At 45.0% G+C, this 17648-nt stretch overlaps 1 protein-coding gene across 4 annotated transcripts in view; it reads right to left on the bottom strand.

Moving 5' to 3' along the window:
• The window catches only part of DDC (dopa decarboxylase), an 81659-nt gene that overhangs the window by 31919 nt on the left and 32092 nt on the right, over nt 1–17648 (bottom strand). For all 4 annotated transcript variants that reach the window (XM_064160742.1, XM_064160746.1, XM_064160744.1 and 1 more), the window contains one exon: nt 615–681. In XM_064160742.1, the coding sequence (XP_064016812.1) occupies nt 615–681 (67 nt within the window). The remainder of the gene's footprint in view (nt 1–614; nt 682–17648) is intronic.

Genomic DNA, 17648 nt, shown 5'->3' with positions numbered 1-17648 from the left:
CAATACATCAGGTATTTACAGCTGTATACAGTTATAAACATGTTAAAAGTAACACAGAAACACAATACCCCTATCAGCACTCAGAGTGCCCAGGAGGGGCTCCCAACCACCTTTCCACCTTCTTTCCACCCCCCTCCTTATCCCAGAATCTGCCTTACATGCAAGGGGAGTTGGAAGAATCGGCAAGGGGGGGTTAGAAGGAAATGATTGATTGAGTTATGTGCAGGGTCAGGCAGAAGCAGTTAACTCGGCAGAAGCCAGGGAGAGACACTGCCTTATCTATGTTTGTGTTCTGTTTTTTGTCTCTCTGAGCAAACCTTTGAGTGAAACAGACATCATGTAGTTTTCTTTCCACAGCCAGAAATCTGATTGCTCTCATTAAAATATTCCCATTAGCTTCAAACCAGTACAAGCAATGTTCTCTGTACTTCCCAAAGGTTTGAGAATGCAAGCATGCTGCTTGAGCTGGTACTAGAAAGGAAATTGTAACCAGAGGTCTCATTTATAAGTAGCCTTGCTGAGTTTGCACACTAATGCCAGGCAGTGGCCTGGAAATGACTCAGCAGGGCTTAAACTTGCATCTGCAGCTTGTGAAAATGATAGCAAAGACTTACAAATAGGGCCAACTTCCAACAGTCTGTCAAAGGAGCAGCAAGTTGTGGTTCCAAGTGTTGCACAAAACTGCAGAGCCAAAACAAACAAAAACAAACCCACCAAATTAAGTGTTACAACAAAGACAATATACAGCAAAAAAAATTATTTTAGCTAATACTTATTCTTCAGTAGAAGTTTGGAGAACAGAGCTCTGGATTTGAGCAAGGTGCTGGAATCCTGTTAACAGAATGGATCATAAAATGTCTGAAGAGCCACAGGTCTGTAACAAGAGGTTGATATGTGCTCAGTGCATCTGCAGCCTGGGACCTGTTCACTAGTAGCATGTGTTCACTGTTAGGTTTGCAAGGTTTTTTCCCTAGGCGAACCTTTTTTATCCCAAATTCACCCTAAAATACTAGAACCATTCTTACTTCAGGGAAGAATGCCAGACCACTCTCCATCATCTTTGGTAAGTCAGGGTTGACAGGAGAGGTGCCTGGGGGTTGGAGGAGGGCAAACACGACTCCAGTCTTAAAAAAGGGTAATAAGGAGGACCCAGGTAAACTCTAGACTGGTTAGCCTCACCTCCATCCCCAGAAAGATAATGGAGCAGCTTATCCTCAGCTCTGCGCTTCAACATATCAAGGACAAGAAGGTCATTTGGAGCAGTCAGCATGGTGGCTGTGGTTAGAAGGTTGAGGGAGGTTCTCCTTCCCCTCTACTATGCCCAGTGAGGCTACATCTGGAGTACTGTGTCCAGTTCTGGACATAGAGAGCTGCTTGAGAGAGTCATCATCCTCCTAGCCCTCCACTGGACCCTCTCCAGCAGATCCTGTCTCTCTTCAACTGGGGAACCCAAATTGAAGGCAGTGCTCAAGATGAGGTCTCACCAGGCAGAGTAGAGGGGAAGGAGAACCTCTCTCTATCTCCTGGACATACTCTGCTTAATGCTCTCCAGAATCCCATTGGCCCTCTTGGCCAGCAAAGCACATTGCTGTGCCATGGATGTTCTCCACCAGTGCTCCCAGGTCCCTCTCCCCAGGGCTGCTCTCTAGCAGTCACCTCCCAGCCTGTTCTGGTGCAGTTTGTTATTCCTCCCCAGGTGCAGGACTCTGCACTTGTCCTTGTTGAACCTCATTTGGTTCCTCTGTGCCCAGCTCTCAGTCTGTCCTAGGCTCACTCTTGCTGAGCAGACTCTGTCCCCTCATCAGTGTCACTGATGAAGATTCACAGACTCAATTTATCTACATTTGTTTACACTTTTGGAGGAAGTCATATCCTGCCTTCGTGTAGACCACACCTGATGAAACATAGTCATACAAACCCCTGAAAACATTTTATCCCTCACAGTGCACATGTTCCCTCAACTTTATAATTGCAGCAAAGTTAATAACTATAATTAAGAATTTCATTGCACCAATAATTAAAAAAAAATGCTACAGGAAAGGTTGTTATTAAAAACAGAATTCAGTAATTTTTATCTATCAAGCTACTAAGAATCTGAGCTTGAAACCAATGTGGTTCTGAAAATGAGAAACACCTTGAATATATACTCAATACATAGTTTATAGAGTTAGTAAAAATAGGTAGATTACATAGTTAATGAAGTTCTTCTGCTAATACATTTTTCCCTCAAAACACCTGCAACCTTTATCTATACTAGGCTTTCCCATATTCCTGAGTCACAGGAGAAAGAGAATTACAGTGCCTGGAGCTTAACCATCCTTTGAGGGAGGCTGCTTTTAAAAAGCTGCAGGTTTTGGGGGGTTTGGGGGTTTTTTAGGAATATGCTTTATCCCTTTTTTAGATAAGAGGGATGGAGTGAAAATTTGTTTCTTGTGTTGCTATCTACCTAAGACGTTCCTACACTCAGGACAAACTTGCGTTTCATCTTCCTTGCACTACAGGTCTGCAAAACAGGTGACAAGAGGAGAATACTATGCTGAGAAATGCCAATCTTTATACATAAAGAGTAGGAGTTAACCCCATAGACTGGAAGAATACCCAATTAAAGAGTTCACTGCAGACATTTACACTGCTTTTTACACATTCTCTTCTGCCAGGCAACCAGCAACAGAACGAGGGGACACAGTCTCAAGTTGTGCCAGGGGAGGTCTAGGCTGGATGTTAGGAGAGAGAGTGACTGGCATTGGAATGGGCTGCCCAGGGAGGTGAAGTCGCCGTCCCTGGAGATGTTGAAGCAAAGCCTGGCTGGGGCACTTAGTGCCATGGTCTGGTTGACTGGATAGGGCTGGGAGATAGGTCGGGCTGGATGAGCTTGGAGGTCTCTTCCAACCTGGTTGATTCTATGATTCCATGTAAGATAGTGTGGATTTTCTGACAAGACTAGAGATGGCCAGTCCAGCAAGTCAAAGACTGATGATTTTACACCAGAAAGGTACACATTATTTTAGTGTTACACTGCATTTCACTGTTCTATTTCTAATTAGGATTAAGAGTATGTTGCTTCACTGAGAGACTGTGTGAATTTAAACACATGCTTAGTTGTTTAGATAATGGCTGATTCTACAAAGTATAACTCAGTTTCTAAAACAATTTTGTTGTCCTCTCTGCAGGTGTCTAAGCCTCAAAGCTACTTGCTTTAATTTGCAGCAACCTCTTCAAGTGACAGCATCAGCTCTTGTCAGGACTCTCATTACCCCACCTCAGTACCACACAATGGATCTAGCTCAATTGGCAACCTGCATAAGAGTGGCAAAATTACATTTGTGCAAAGAGTAGGGGACAGACTGCATCACTGAAATGGGATTGATGGCTGAGTATAGCCTGCAGGCCTTATCCTTTTCAGGTTGTGCACTTCAAATTTGATTCAGCCCTAGCTGCAAATACAAAGCAGCTAAAATCCTTGCATCAGTTGTCTCATGTCTTACTTTGCTGAAACCAAGAGCTGTGTCAGGAAGCATGCACGAATCTTTATGATGCCTGACAGCAACGACTCTGAAGCTTTTCAACTGGAAGACTTCATGCAGCTTTTGAAAGAGATGTGGATAATGTCACCATGAAGCTGTTAATTTGCAGTTAACTAAAATGGGGCAGGACTTGCAATGTTCTCTTCCTGGTTTTATTTTCTCCTACTCAGTTGTTTGCCAGCTTGTGTTCCTAAGAATGTCTCGTGGCTTCAAGAATACCAAACAGTTTAGTGAATCACAAGTCATTATTTTATGAAATGGCAATAATTGACAAACTCTGGGATAAGAAACATCACCCTCAACATCTGTGCATGTCTTGAGAATGCTTCTTCCAAATGAAAACCTGCGATAAGGATCTAAGTGTTAGCTTCTGCTGAAAACATGGCTCCTCTGTCAGTCTAACTCTGAAGTAAATCTAGATATAAACAGCCTGCTTCTTAATACTGTGCAGATCAGCATTCAGAAGGGTCATTTCAGCTGGAGCCAGGGAGACTTCACACTCAATTAAAGGGCCTGTGTTCAGCAGTCAGATGAAGTGTTATAACAGCTTTATACTGGAGGAGGTTGTTGAATTATACAGTACTGTATAAATGCTAGCTGAAAATCATCAGTGTTGATTTATGAAAGGCAGCATAAAGCTCACAGCCAAGTGAACTAGGCTGGAATGCAGTGGACTCTGCACCTGAATTTAGCAGTGGTTAACTCTGTGGTCTCCACATTTGAGCAAATATTCATCCAGTATGAAGGCCTGCCTTAAGCTGGGAGCCTAGGGCCCTGCTGAGAAAGGCATTGATGTACGGTTAGTGCTTATAACTAATGAGATGGGCATGACTTCAGCATGTGCCTTAAAGATCCCCCTTAGCTGGAGACAAGGTGAAGGGCTGCACATCAGCCACCCTTGGAAATTGCTCCTCAAATAAACTATGGCAACTTTAGTGCCCAACACCTGACACAGTTAAATGCTCTGTTTGCACAGTTTTCGTGTTTAACTATATGAAGACATCTCTGTCTCAATTTCAGGAAAAGTACTTTGGAAGAGAAATCTGAAGTTAGAAGTAAAAAAAGGAAGCAGAAGTAGAGAGATGGATACAGTAACTGGTAATAGTCTTCACTAAACAAAATGATACACACATTACTAATGCTAAAAGGTATTGATGGTGGATAGGAATTCAAACACTCATTTTAAGAGACAGTGCCTCTGCCCAGAAAAAGGCTGACTGACAAAGCCTATGTGAAAAGCAAACCTAGAATTGCCAGGTTGCTGTAATGGGAGGATCTGTTCCGCATCAAGCAAATGCACCTAATTCTCCACTCACCTCTACAAGCAAAGCATTTCTCTCAAGTTCAGTACAGTAATACCTCATTTATTAATTCAATATGAGGGGAATCATGCCCATAAGGCATTGCAAGTTTCTTGTATTTTCTTTTAATCCCCTATAAAACCTTTTTTTTCCCTGATAAAGGAGAGTACACTGGCTTGGACACAGCCAACATCTCATCATTAGGAATCATCTTTCTGCTGTCACTACTCTCCTAAGGCAGAATTTCTCCTGATAAACTTTCTGCTTTGATGTTGAAGTGCTCCCCTTAGCAAAGGATCAGCGAGTACAGGGAGACAAGGTATAAAGTGGCACAAGCTGTTTTCTTGGAAATACATGGATCTTGTTCACCAGAACAAAAATAAAGCAGCACCAAATTACTGAAGGACAAAAGAAATGTGAAGGCTTTTGAAACCCACAAGCCAGAAAGGGGAGCAGTAACACAGTGTGTGGATTGCTGCTCAGCATGACAGTGAATTAACACACCTTTCGAGCTAAGAGGCCAACCATGAGGATAATGAGATCTAGTTTCATCTAAGCTTGTTTTATGTATACAAACTGTGCTAGTTTGAAGCAAGCTGGAGTGTTTTGGTAACAGAACTAGATAACAGGCAGTGAAATGAAAAACAATTGATGTCAACTTCTCTCACAGTCTCGCTGAGAACTCTGGGAAGAAGAAAGTCTTATTCTCCATTTTGTCTCTCACTCTTGCTTTTGCCTTAGACCTGGTCACATCTCATTAACCCTGCTCCTACTAACCCTGCTCCTTAACCTCTTGGCTGCACCTCTATTCTTCCTGAGAACTGGGGTAAGGTTGAGAGGGGCCGGGGGAGGTGTTGGGGTGGTTTGAGAGCCCCTCCTGGGGACTCAGGTTTCTGGGAGGGGAGTTGTGCTTTTATATTGTTTATCCTTTGTATATTTCTGTATATAATTGTATATAACTGTATATATTGTAAATAGCTGCTTGTAAATTCTGCTAGCTGTAAATAAATTGCTTCATCTATATTCCCAGGGTCCGTCTGAGTTAGCCGGGGCAAATTAAAAAACTGTGGGGGGGCGGGGTAACCCCCAAACCATCACATTTTTAATTGGCGCCCAACGTGGGGCTAGATATTTCAGTGAGTGGAAATTAGCTCTGGGAATTAAGATGAAGCTAATCAAGCAGCTATTGTACTTGGTGGGGATTGCTGTGTGGCCTGTTTTCTGGTTTTTTGTGTACAACTGGATCAAAGATCAAATTGGTTATTTCTTGCTTCATGTAGTTTTTAAGAAGGCTAAAGTTAAGCTTTCAAACATGTTCTGGAGCTGGGGTGATTTTATTCTTGGTTATGCTGGTTTTAGTGTCACTGAGAATATTACTAGTGATATTACAAGAGTTTTTGTCAATAATGTTACAATCAATCGAGAGTCTGCTTTATCTACTGCTCTCATGAGGGTCATCCAGCCCCAAACTGAAATGCCAAATCCATGCAAGGATTTCTACTCGAAACAGAGCATGGCAGGGATGCTGGGCATTATACTGGCTCTTGTAGTTTTAAATTTCATATTAATTTTGGCATTATGTGTGAAAAATTCAAAACCAGCTTCTGTAAAAGCTAGGAAAAATTCTGTGTCTCAGAAGCAGTCTCTTTCACAGCAAAACAAGGGAACACAGTTATTGGCTTCCCCCTTGCCAGCCTCTCCACCCTCCTCTGTAGGTTCTGGGAACACAGCCAGCGTTCCCACCACTAACGTAAACAATGATAAGGATAACCAAAACAAGCCACAGAGTTCAGCAGGAGCCTCAGGAGCACAGGCAAATACCCAAAATCAGAATGTTCCTAGCAAAAATGAAAACAAGTCAGGGTTGGCAGGCATCCCAGGAGGACAGGCAAATAATCCCACTAATGTTAATAATACTACTAATGCTAGTAACGCTAGCCCAGTCAGTCCAAATCCTAATGACACCAGCTCAGCCAATTCGAACCCCCAGCCAGCAGACCAGAACCAAAATCCTCCTGTTAAAAGCAAGGCAGATTTGAACTCACAAGCTCCAGGTCAGACCCCTAAGGATTCAAACCCTCCAAGTCAGACTCCTAAAGATTCAAATCCTCCAGCAGACACATCCAAGTCTGTTGCTGCTCAGGCCCTTCTGGCACCTGCTAAGGCAAAAGCTAAGATGAAGAGTGGTTCGCAGGAGGATGTAAGAGATGGGACCTCTGGTGATCAGCAGCAAGGAGAGGAGGAGGAGGCAGTTAGTCTGCGAGACCTTGTAGATGTGCTGAGACAACAATACTCAAGTGAGAGGAGTGCTGTGAGGTTAGCTGCCAGGAGAGAGGATGGTTCCAATGAGTTTAGGAATGCTATGAGGAAGATTGTGTTAGGCCAGGCACCACCAGATCAACAGGAAGAGGAGGAGGAAGATGACATCCAAGGCTCCAAGGATCCACTCAGAGAGGTCAGGGAAGTTAGGAAGGAATACACAAGGGAATCAGGTGAGCCAATCCTAAGCTGGCTAGTGAGATGCCGTGGCATTGGTGCTAATGCTCTGCAGGTAGGAGACAAGTCTGCCAAGCAGCTGGGACCACTCACTAAGGAGAGTGGAGTGGACAAACACCTAGCAAGTCCTCTTGGTAGGGTTAGCTTGTGGACACGCCTTCTGTTGGCTGTGGCTATGAGATATCCTTCCCGAGATGATTTGCCATGGGCTGCCAAGAAGTGGAACACCATTGAGCAGGGAATTAAGCTTCTGAAGGAGTTTGCTGTGAAGGAAGTGCTTTATGGAGATCATGGCACTCATGAGCCTGACGATATTCCTTTGGGAACAGGTCTCATGAAGAAGCTGATTAAGCTTGCTCCTTCATCCTATGCTAACATCTTGGCCAGTAAGTTCCTATCAAGGAGTGATAATGGAAGATCTTTCACTGTTGGTGAATTCACTGACCAGCTCAGGCAGATTGAGGATAGCTTGTCACATTCTGGTATAATCTGTGCCATAAAGACTATGACTACAGAGATGAAGGATAGCATTGAGAATGGCATTAGAAATGGCATGAAAGAACTGAAGGAGGATCTCAAAAACATTACCAATCTGGTAAAGGATACCGTTCCTGCATCATCTGAATGGGTGCATGTTTCTGCAGTCAGGAACAGACGCCCACCTCCTGCAAGGCAATTCCAGCCCAGGAGGAGACAAATTCCACCCAGACATCAGCAATCACGTGCGTCACTGTGGATACTTCTGCGTGACACATACGGTGAGAACATGAACAAATGGGATGGTAAACCTACTTCAGCTCTTTCAAAGAGGGTCAAGGAACTGCAGAGTGGCAGAAACAGAGGCAGCAATGCCAGGAAAGTAGCTGTCACTTCTTCAGCTCCCGAGAGCAACTGCAATTGTTCCAACAGTTGCAGTTCCTCTCGCAACAACACCAATCACTGTGTACACCCTACATGCCATGTTCAGCATTAGGGGTGCCCTGCCTCCAGCCAGGAGGAGGAAAGGGATAGTGGAGAAAACCGAATCTATTGGAATGTATTCATTAGGTGGCCTGGCAGTTCAAGAGTTCGGAAATACAGGGCTTTAGTTGACACAGGTGCTCAGTGTACTTTATTGCCATCTAATTGCAAAGGGACAGAGTCCATTTCTATTTTTGGAATCACTGGTGGATCTCAAGAGTTAACTAAGATACAGGCTGAGATCAGTTTAACTGGTAAAGAGTGGAAGACACATACTATTGTAACTGGTCCTGATGCGCCTTGCATTTTGGGAATTGACTTTTTGAGACAAGGTTGTTTCAAAGATCCTAAGGGTCATAAATGGGCTTTTGGAATAGCATCTGTAGAGATTGAGGATGATAAATTGAAATTGTCTGTTAGACCTGAACTTTCAGATGAATCTGCAGTTGTGGGACATCATGACATAGAGGACCTGGAAGTGCCAATTGCAACTCAAACTGTTCATCATAGGCAGTACAGAACTAACCGTGACTCTTTGTTGCCCATTCATCAGCTGATTCGTCAATTGGAGGATCAGGCTGTCATCGAGAAAGCTCATTCACCTTTCAACAGTCCCATCTGGCCTGTGCGTAAACCTACGGGCGACTGGAGACTCATAGTTGACTTTCGTGCCCTCAACGAGGTGACGCCACCCATGAGTGCAGCTGTGCCGGACATGCTGGAACTCCAGTACGAGCTGGAATCGAAGGAGGCTAAATGGTATGCAACCATAGACATTGCTAATGCTTTCTTCTCTATTCCCATAGCAAAGGAGTGCAGGCCTCAGTTTGCATTCACCTGGAGAGGAATCCAGTACCAGTTCAATCGTTTGCCTCAGGGGTGGAAACACAGCTCAACCATCTGTCACTCAGTCATCCACAATGCACTGGAGAAAGGTAAAGCTCCAGAGCACATCCAGTACATCGACGACATCATTGTGTGGGGCCAAACTGCTGAGGAAGTCTTCGAGAAAGGTAACAAAATCATTGACATTCTGTTGCAAGCAGGTTTTGCCATTAAGAGAGACAAGGTCAAAGGACCTGCCAGAGAAATTCAGTTTCTGGGAGTGCGGTGGCAGGATGGTCGCCGTTACATCCCTCAGGATGTGATCAACAAAGTCTCTACCATGGCAGTTCCCACCAGTAAGAAGGACACACTTTCTTTCCTTGGTGTGGTGGGATTTTGGAGACTACACATTCCTGGTTTCAGTCAGATTGTCAAACCTCTGCATGATGTGACTCGTAAGAGAAACAATTTTGAGTGGGGACCTGAACAACAAGCAGCCTTTGATCAGATCAAGCGAGAAGTAGTCCATGCAGTGGGCTTAGGACCTGTGAGATCTGGTCCGGACATTAAGAACATTCTGTACACGGCTGCCAGTGACAATGGTCCAACTTGGAGTCTTTGGCAGAGAGCTCCAAATGAGACACGTGGTCGTCCTCTTGGTTTCTGGGGACGTTGTTACAGAGGTTCAGAGACAAATTACACTGCAACTGAGAAAGAGATTCTAGCAGCCTATGAGGGAGTGAAAGCAGCTTCTGAAGTGATTGGAACTGAGTCACAATTACTTTTAGCTCCTAGACTGCCAGTTCTTAACTGGATGTTCAAAGGCAAAGGTTCATCACCTCATCATGCCACAGATGCAACCTGGTCTAAATGGATGGCTTTGATAACCCAACGAGCACGAATGGGTAATCTTGACCGACCTGGTCTGGTAGAGGTGATCACCAACTGGCCGGAAGGCACAGACTGTTCCAAACCTCCAGAGGAGAAAATATCTCGTGCTGAGGAAGCTCCTCCCTATGGTGATCTCTCTGATCAGGAAAAGAACTATGCTTTGTTCACAGACGGTTCCTGTCGTCTTGTTGGGAACAAGCGAAGATGGAAGTCAGCGGTTTGGAGTCCAACCAGGAGAGTTACCGAAACGAAAGATGGAGAAGGAGAATCCAGTCAGTTCGCTGAGGTAAAAGCTGTTCAACTTGCTCTTGATGTGGCTGAACGTGAGAATTGGCCTATCCTTTACCTCTACACCGACTCGTGGATGGTAGCCAATGCTCTATGGGGTTGGCTAAAGGACTGGAAGAAGAATGGTTGGCAGAGGAAAGGAAAGCCTATTTGGTGTGCTGATCTATGGCAGGACATTGATGCACGGCTGGAGAAAACTCCAGTGAAGGTGCGGCACGTAGATGCACACATGCCTAAGAGCAGAGCAACTGAGGAACATCAACATAATCAGAAGGCAGATCAAGCTGCTAAGATTGCTCAAGTTGATACTAACTCTGAACTTGACATTGACCTTGATTGGAAACACCGAGGTGAGCTGTTCTTAGCTCGGTGGGCCCATGACTCATCTGGACATCAAGGCAGAGATGGAACATACCGATGGGCTCGCGATAGGTCAATTGACTTGTCCATGGACGCTATCACCCAAGTCATCTATGACTGTGACATTTGTGCTGCTATTAAGCAAGCTAAGCGAATCAAGCCCTTATGGTATGGTGAGAGATGGTCAAAGTACAAGTATGGAGAAGCCTGGCAGATTGACTACATCACTTTACCTCGATCTCGTTCTGGCAAGCAGTATGTGCTGACGATGGTAGAAGCCAGCACTGGATGGTTGGAAACCTATCCAGTTCCACATGCTACTGCACGTAACACTATTGTTGGTTTGGAGAGACAAATCTTGTGGAGACATGGAACTCCAGAGAGAATTGAGTCAGACAATGGTACTCATTTCAAGAATAATCTTGTGAAAAAACTGGGCCAAAGAGCATGGTATTGAATGGATCTATCACATACCCTACTATGCACCAGCTTCAGGGAAGATTGAGCGCTACAATGGTTTGCTGAAAACCACCCTAAAAGCCATGGGGGGTGGAACTCTGAAAAACTGGGACAAACATTTAGCAGAAGCTACCTGGTTGGTAAATAGTAGAGGTTCAGTAAACAGAGCAGGACCTGCACAATCAGATTTGGTCCAAACAGTAGACGGTGATAAAGTTCCTGTTGTACGTGAGAAGAATCTGTTAGGGAAAACTGTTTGGGTATTTTCTCCTTCGGGTGAAGGGAAACCTGTCCGAGGGGTGGTTTCTGCTGAAGGTCCTGGTCATACATACTGGGTAATGCAGGAGAATGGTGAAATCCAGTGTATTCCACAGAGAAATTTAACCTTAGCTGAGAGAGTTTAAATTCAAGCTGTTAGGAGTTTTTCTGTTCTAGGTAACATCGGCGCCCAACACTGAGAGAATCTACGATAGCATCTACAGTATGTGAGCACGAACCCAACATCACCTGGGAGTCCCTGTTCTGAGCTTTTGAATCACCTACATCTGATTGAAGTGTGAACTGAATTGTATATATTGTTTTAGTGTAAATATTGGTTTAGATTAGATTGGATAATTCTCAGCGATACTCTGAGCGAAGTAGACAGGGGTGGATTGTGCTAGTTTGAAGCAAGCTGGAGTGTTTTGGTAACAGAACTAGATAACAGGCAGTGAAATGAAAAACAATTGATGTCAACTTCTCTCACAGTCTCGCTGAGAACTCTGGGAAGAAGAAAGTCTTATTCTCCATTTTGTCTCTCACTCTTGCTTTTGCCTTAGACCTGGTCACATCTCATTAACCCTGCTCCTACTAACCCTGCTCCTTAACCTCTTGGCTGCACCTCTATTCTTCCTGAGAACTGGGGTAAGGTTGAGAGGGGCCGGGGGAGGTGTTGGGGTGGTTTGAGAGCCCCTCCTGGGGACTCAGGTTTCTGGGAGGGGAGTTGTGCTTTTATATTGTTTATCCTTTGTATATTTCTGTATATAATTGTATATAACTGTATATATTGTAAATAGCTGCTTGTAAATTCTGCTAGCTGTAAATAAATTGCTTCATCTATATTCCCAGGGTCCGTCTGAGTTAGCCGGGGCAAATTAAAAAACTGTGGGGGGGCGGGGTAACCCCCAAACCATCACACAAACAAATGAAGACCTTGCACAGGCCATATTAAGTCGGGCTGAACCTCTGCTGTCTTTGAAAGCCTGTTTTGCACGGCTAAGCAAACAGAGGAAGAAAAAGAAAACACTTAAATCACTCTTTGTAAATGTGTCACTGAATACATAGACCAGGTTTTTTATTTCCTCTGCTACACATACCAAAAATAATAAGGAATGACTGTTTACATCCTATAGAGGTATTATGAGCTGGTACTGTATAGCAGAGAAATAAAATATGCCCTGTGGCACATGCCTGCTTCAATAGGTGCAGCACGCAGAAGAAAGTTCATTTTGTAAGCCTGTGATGGTTTGGGGGTTACCCCGCCCCCCCACACTTTTGAATTTGCCCCAGCTAACTCAGACGGACCTCTGGGAATATAGATGAAGCAATTTATTTACAGCTAGCAGAATTTACAAGCAGCTATTTACAATATATACAGTTATATACAGTTATATACAGAAATATACAAAGGATAAACAATATGAAAGCACAACTCCCCTCCCAGAAACCTGAGTCCCCAGGAGGGGCTCTCAAACCACCCCAACACCTCCCCCCGTCCCTCTCAACCTTACCCCAGTTCTCAGGAAGAAGAGAGGTGCAGCCAAGAGGTTAGGGAGCAAGGTTAGTAGGAGCAGGGTTAATGAGATGTGACCAGGTCTAAGGCAAAAGCAAGAGAGAGAACAAAATGGAGAAAAAGTCTTTCTTCTTCCCAGAGTTCTCAGCATGACTGTGAGAGAAGTAGACACAATTGTTTTTCATTTCACTGCCCGTTATCTAGTTCTGTTACCAAAACATTCCAGCTTGCTTCAAACTAGCACAATCCACCCCTTGTCTACTTCGCTCAGAGTATCGCTGAGAATTATCCAATCTAATCTAAACCAATATTTACACTAAAACAATATATACAAGTTCAGTTCACACTTCAATCAGATGTAGGTGATTCAAAAGCTCAGAACAGGGACTCCCAGGTGATGTTGGGTTCGTGCTCACGTACTGTAGATTCTATCGTAGACTCTCTCAGTGTTGGGCGCCGATGTTACCTAAAACAGAAAACTCCTAACAGCTTGAATTTAAACTCTCTCAGCTAAGGTTAAATTTCTCTGTGGAATACACTGGATTTCACCATTCTCCTGCATTACCCAGTAGGTGTGACCAGGACCTTCAGCAGATACCACCCCTCGGACAGGTTTCCCTTCGCCCGAAGGAGAAAATACCCAAACAGTTTTCCCTAACAGATTCTTTTCACGTACAACAGGAACTTTATCACCGTCTACTGTTTGGACCAAATCTGATTGTGCAGGTCCTGCTCTATTTACTGAACCTCTACTATTTACCAACCAGGTAGCTTCTGCTAAATGTTTGTCCCAGTTTTTCAGAGTTCCACCCCCCATGGCTTTTAGGGTGGTTTTCAGCAAACCGTTGTAGCGCTCAACCTTCCCTGAAGCTGGTGCATAGTAGGGTATGTGATAGATCCATTCAATACCATGCTCTTTGGCCCAGTTTTTTACAAGATTATTCTTGAAATGAGTACCATTGTCTGACTCGATTCTCTCTGGAGTTCCATGTCTCCACAAGATCTGTCTCTCCAAACCAACAATGGTGTTACGTGCAGTAGCATGTGGAACTGGATAGGTTTCCAACCATCCAGTGCTGGCTTCTACCATCGTTAGCACATACTGCTTGCCAGAACGAGATCGAGGTAAAGTGATATAGTCAATCTGCCAGGCTTCACCATACTTGTACTTTGACCATCTCTCACCATACCATAAGGGCTTGATTCGCTTAGCCTGCTTAATAGCAGCACAAATGTCACAGTCATAGATGACTTGGGTGATAGCGTCCATGGACAAGTCAATTGACCTATCACGAGCCCATCGGTATGTTCCATCTCTGCCTTGATGTCCAGATGAGTCATGGGCCCACCGAGCTAAGAACAGCTCACCTCGGTGTTTCCAATCAAGGTCAATGTCAAGTTCAGAGTTAGTGTCAACTTGAGCAATCTTAGCAGCTTGGTCTGCCTTCTGGTTGTGTTGATGCTCCTCAGTGGCTCTGCTCTTAGGCATGTGTGCATCTACGTGCCGCACCTTCACTGGAGTTTTCTCCAGCCGTGCATCAATGTCCTGCCATAGATCAGCACACCAAATAGGCTTTCCTTTCCTCTGCCAACCATTCTTCTTCCAGTCCTTCAGCCAACCCCATAGAGCATTGGCTACCATCCACGAGTCGGTGTAGAGGTAAAGGATAGGCCAATTCTCACGTTCAGCCACATCAAGAGCAAGTTGAACAGCTTTTACCTCAGCGAACTGACTGGATTCTCCTTCACCATCTTTCGTTTCGGTAACTTTCCTGGTAGGACTCCAAACTGCTGACTTCCATCTTCGCTTGTTCCCAACAAGACGACAGGAACCGTCTGTGAACAAAGCATAGTTCTTTTCCTGATCAGAGAGATCACCATAGGGAGGAGCTTCCTCAGCACGAGTTATTTTCTCCTCTGGAGGTTTGGAACAGTCTGTGCCTTCCGGCCAGTTGGTGATCACCTCCATCAAACCAGGTCGGTCAAGATTACCCATTCGTGCTCGTTGGGTTATCAAAGCCATCCATTTAGACCAGGTTGCATCTGTGGCATGATGTGGTGATGACCCTTTGCCCTTGAACATCCAATTAAGAACTGGCAGTCTAGGAGCTAAAAGCAATTGTGACTCAGTTCCAATCACTTCAGAAGCTGCTTTCACTCCCTCATAGGCTGCTAGTATCTCTTTCTCAGTTGCAGTGTAATTTGTCTCTGAACCTCTGTAACAACGTCCCCAGAAACCAAGTGGACGACCACGTGTCTCATTTGGAGCTCTCTGCCAAAGACTCCAAGTTGGACCATTGTCACTGGCAGCCGTGTACAGAATGTTTTTAATGTCCGGACCAGATCTCACAGGTCCCAAACCCACTGCATGGACTACTTCTCGCTTGATCTGATCAAAGGCTGCTTGTTGTTCAGGTCCCCACTCGAAATTGTTTCTCTTACGAGTCACATCATGCAGAGGTTTGACAATCTGACTGAAACCAGGAATGTGTAGTCTCCAAAATCCCACCACACCAAGGAAAGAAAGTGTGTCCTTCTTACTGGTGGGAACTGCCATGGTAGAGACTTTGTTGATCACATCCTGAGGAATGTAACGGCGACCATCCTGCCACCGCACTCCCAGAAACTGAATTTCTCTGGCAGGTCCTTTGACCTTGTCTCTCTTAATGGCAAAACCTGCTTGCAACAGAATGTCAATGATTTTGTTACCTTTCTCGAAGACTTCCTCAGCAGTTTGGCCCCACACAATGATGTCGTCGATGTACTGGATGTGCTCTGGAGCTTTACCTTTCTCCAGTGCATTGTGGATGACTGAGTGACAGATGGTTGAGCTGTGTTTCCACCCCTGAGGCAAACGGTTGAACTGGTACTGGATTCCTCTCCAGGTGAATGCAAACTGAGGCCTGCACTCCCTTGCTATGGGAATAGAGAAGAAAGCATTAGCAATGTCTATGGTTGCATACCATTTAGCCTCCTTCGATTCCAGCTCGTACTGGAGTTCCAGCATGTCCGGCACAGCTGCACTCATGGGTGGCGTCACCTCGTTGAGGGCACGAAAGTCAACTGTCAGTCTCCAGTCGCCCGTAGGTTTGCGCACAGGCCAGATGGGACTGTTGAAAGGTGAATGAGCTTTCTCGATGACAGCCTGACTCTCCAACTGACGAATCAGCTGATGAATGGGCAACAAAGAGTCACGGTTAGTTCTGTACTGCCTATGATGAACAGTTTGAGTTGCAATTGGCACTTCCAGGTCCTCTATGTCATGATGTCCCACAACTGCAGATTCATCAGAAAGTTCAGGTCTAACAGACAATTTCAATTTATCATCCTCAATCTCTACAGATGCTATTCCAAAAGCCCATTTATGACCCTTAGGATCTTTGAAACAACCTTGTCTCAAAAAGTCAATTCCCAAAATGCAAGGCGCATCAGGACCAGTTACAATAGTATGTGTCTTCCACTCTTTACCAGTTAAACTGATCTCAGCCTGTACCTTAGTTAACTCTTGAGATCCACCAGTGATTCCAAAGATAGAAATGGACTCTGTCCCCTTACAATTAGATGGCAATAAAGTACACTGAGCACCTGTGTCAACTAAAGCCCTGTATTTCCGAACTCTTGAACTGCCAGGCCACCTAATGAATACATTCCAATAGATTCGGTTCTCTCCACTATCCCTTTCCTCCTCCTGGCTGGAGGCAGGGCACCCCTAATGCTGAACATGGCATGTGGGGTGTACACAGTGATTGGTGTTGTTGCGAGAGGAACTGCAACTGTTGGAACAATTGCAGTTGCTCTCGGGAGCTGAAGAAGTGACAGCTACTTTTCGGGCATTGCTGCCTCTGTTTCTGCCACTCTGCAGATCCCTGACCCTCTTTGAAAGAGCTGAAGTGGGTTTACCATCCCATTTGTTCATGTTCTCACCGTATGTGTCACGCAGAAGTATCCACAGTGACGCACGTGATTGCTGCTGTCTGGGTGGAATTTGTCTCCTCCTAGGCTGGAATTGCCTTGCAGGAGGTGGGCGTCTGTTCCTGACTGCAGAAACATTCACCCATTCAGATGATGCAGGAATGGTATCCTTTACCAGATTGGAAATTGAGGTTGTAAGGTCCTCCTTCAGTTCTTTCATGCTCTCCTTGATGCCATCTCTAATCTCTGTACCTAGAGTTTTTATGGCAGAGACTAGGCCAGAATGTGACAAGCTATCCTCTATCTGCCTGAGCTGGTCAGTGAATTCACCAACAGTGAAAGACCTTCCATTATCACTCCGTGATAGAAATTTACTGGCCAAGATGTTAGCATAGGATGAAGGAGCAAGCTTAATCAGCTTCTTCATGAGACCTGTTCCCAAAGGAATATCATCAGGCTCATGAGTGCCATGATCTCCATAAAGCACTTCCTTCACAGCAAACTCCTTCAGAAGCTTAATTCCCTGCTCAACAGTGTTCCACTTCTTGGCAGCCCATGGCAAATCATCTCGGGAAGGATATCTCATAGCCACAGCCAACAGAAGGCGTGTCCACAAGCTAACCCTACCAAGAGGACTTGCTAGGTGTTTGTCCACTCCACTCTCCTTAGTGAGTGGTCCCAGCTGCTTGGCAGACTTGTCTCCTACCTGCAGAGCATTAGCACCAATGCCACGGCATCTCACTAGCCAGCTTAGGATTGGCTCACCTGATTCCCTTGTGTATTCCTTCCTAACTTCCCTGACCTCTCTGAGTGGATCCTTGGAGCCTTGGATGTCATCTTCCTCCTCCTCTTCCTGTTGTT

Source organism: Pogoniulus pusillus, chromosome 21 (assembly GCF_015220805.1).
Source record: "Pogoniulus pusillus isolate bPogPus1 chromosome 21, bPogPus1.pri, whole genome shotgun sequence".
Lineage (NCBI taxonomy): Eukaryota > Metazoa > Chordata > Aves > Piciformes > Lybiidae > Pogoniulus > Pogoniulus pusillus.
Note: the sequence above shows the minus strand (reverse complement) of the source record. Positions and strands in the feature narration are given on the sequence as shown.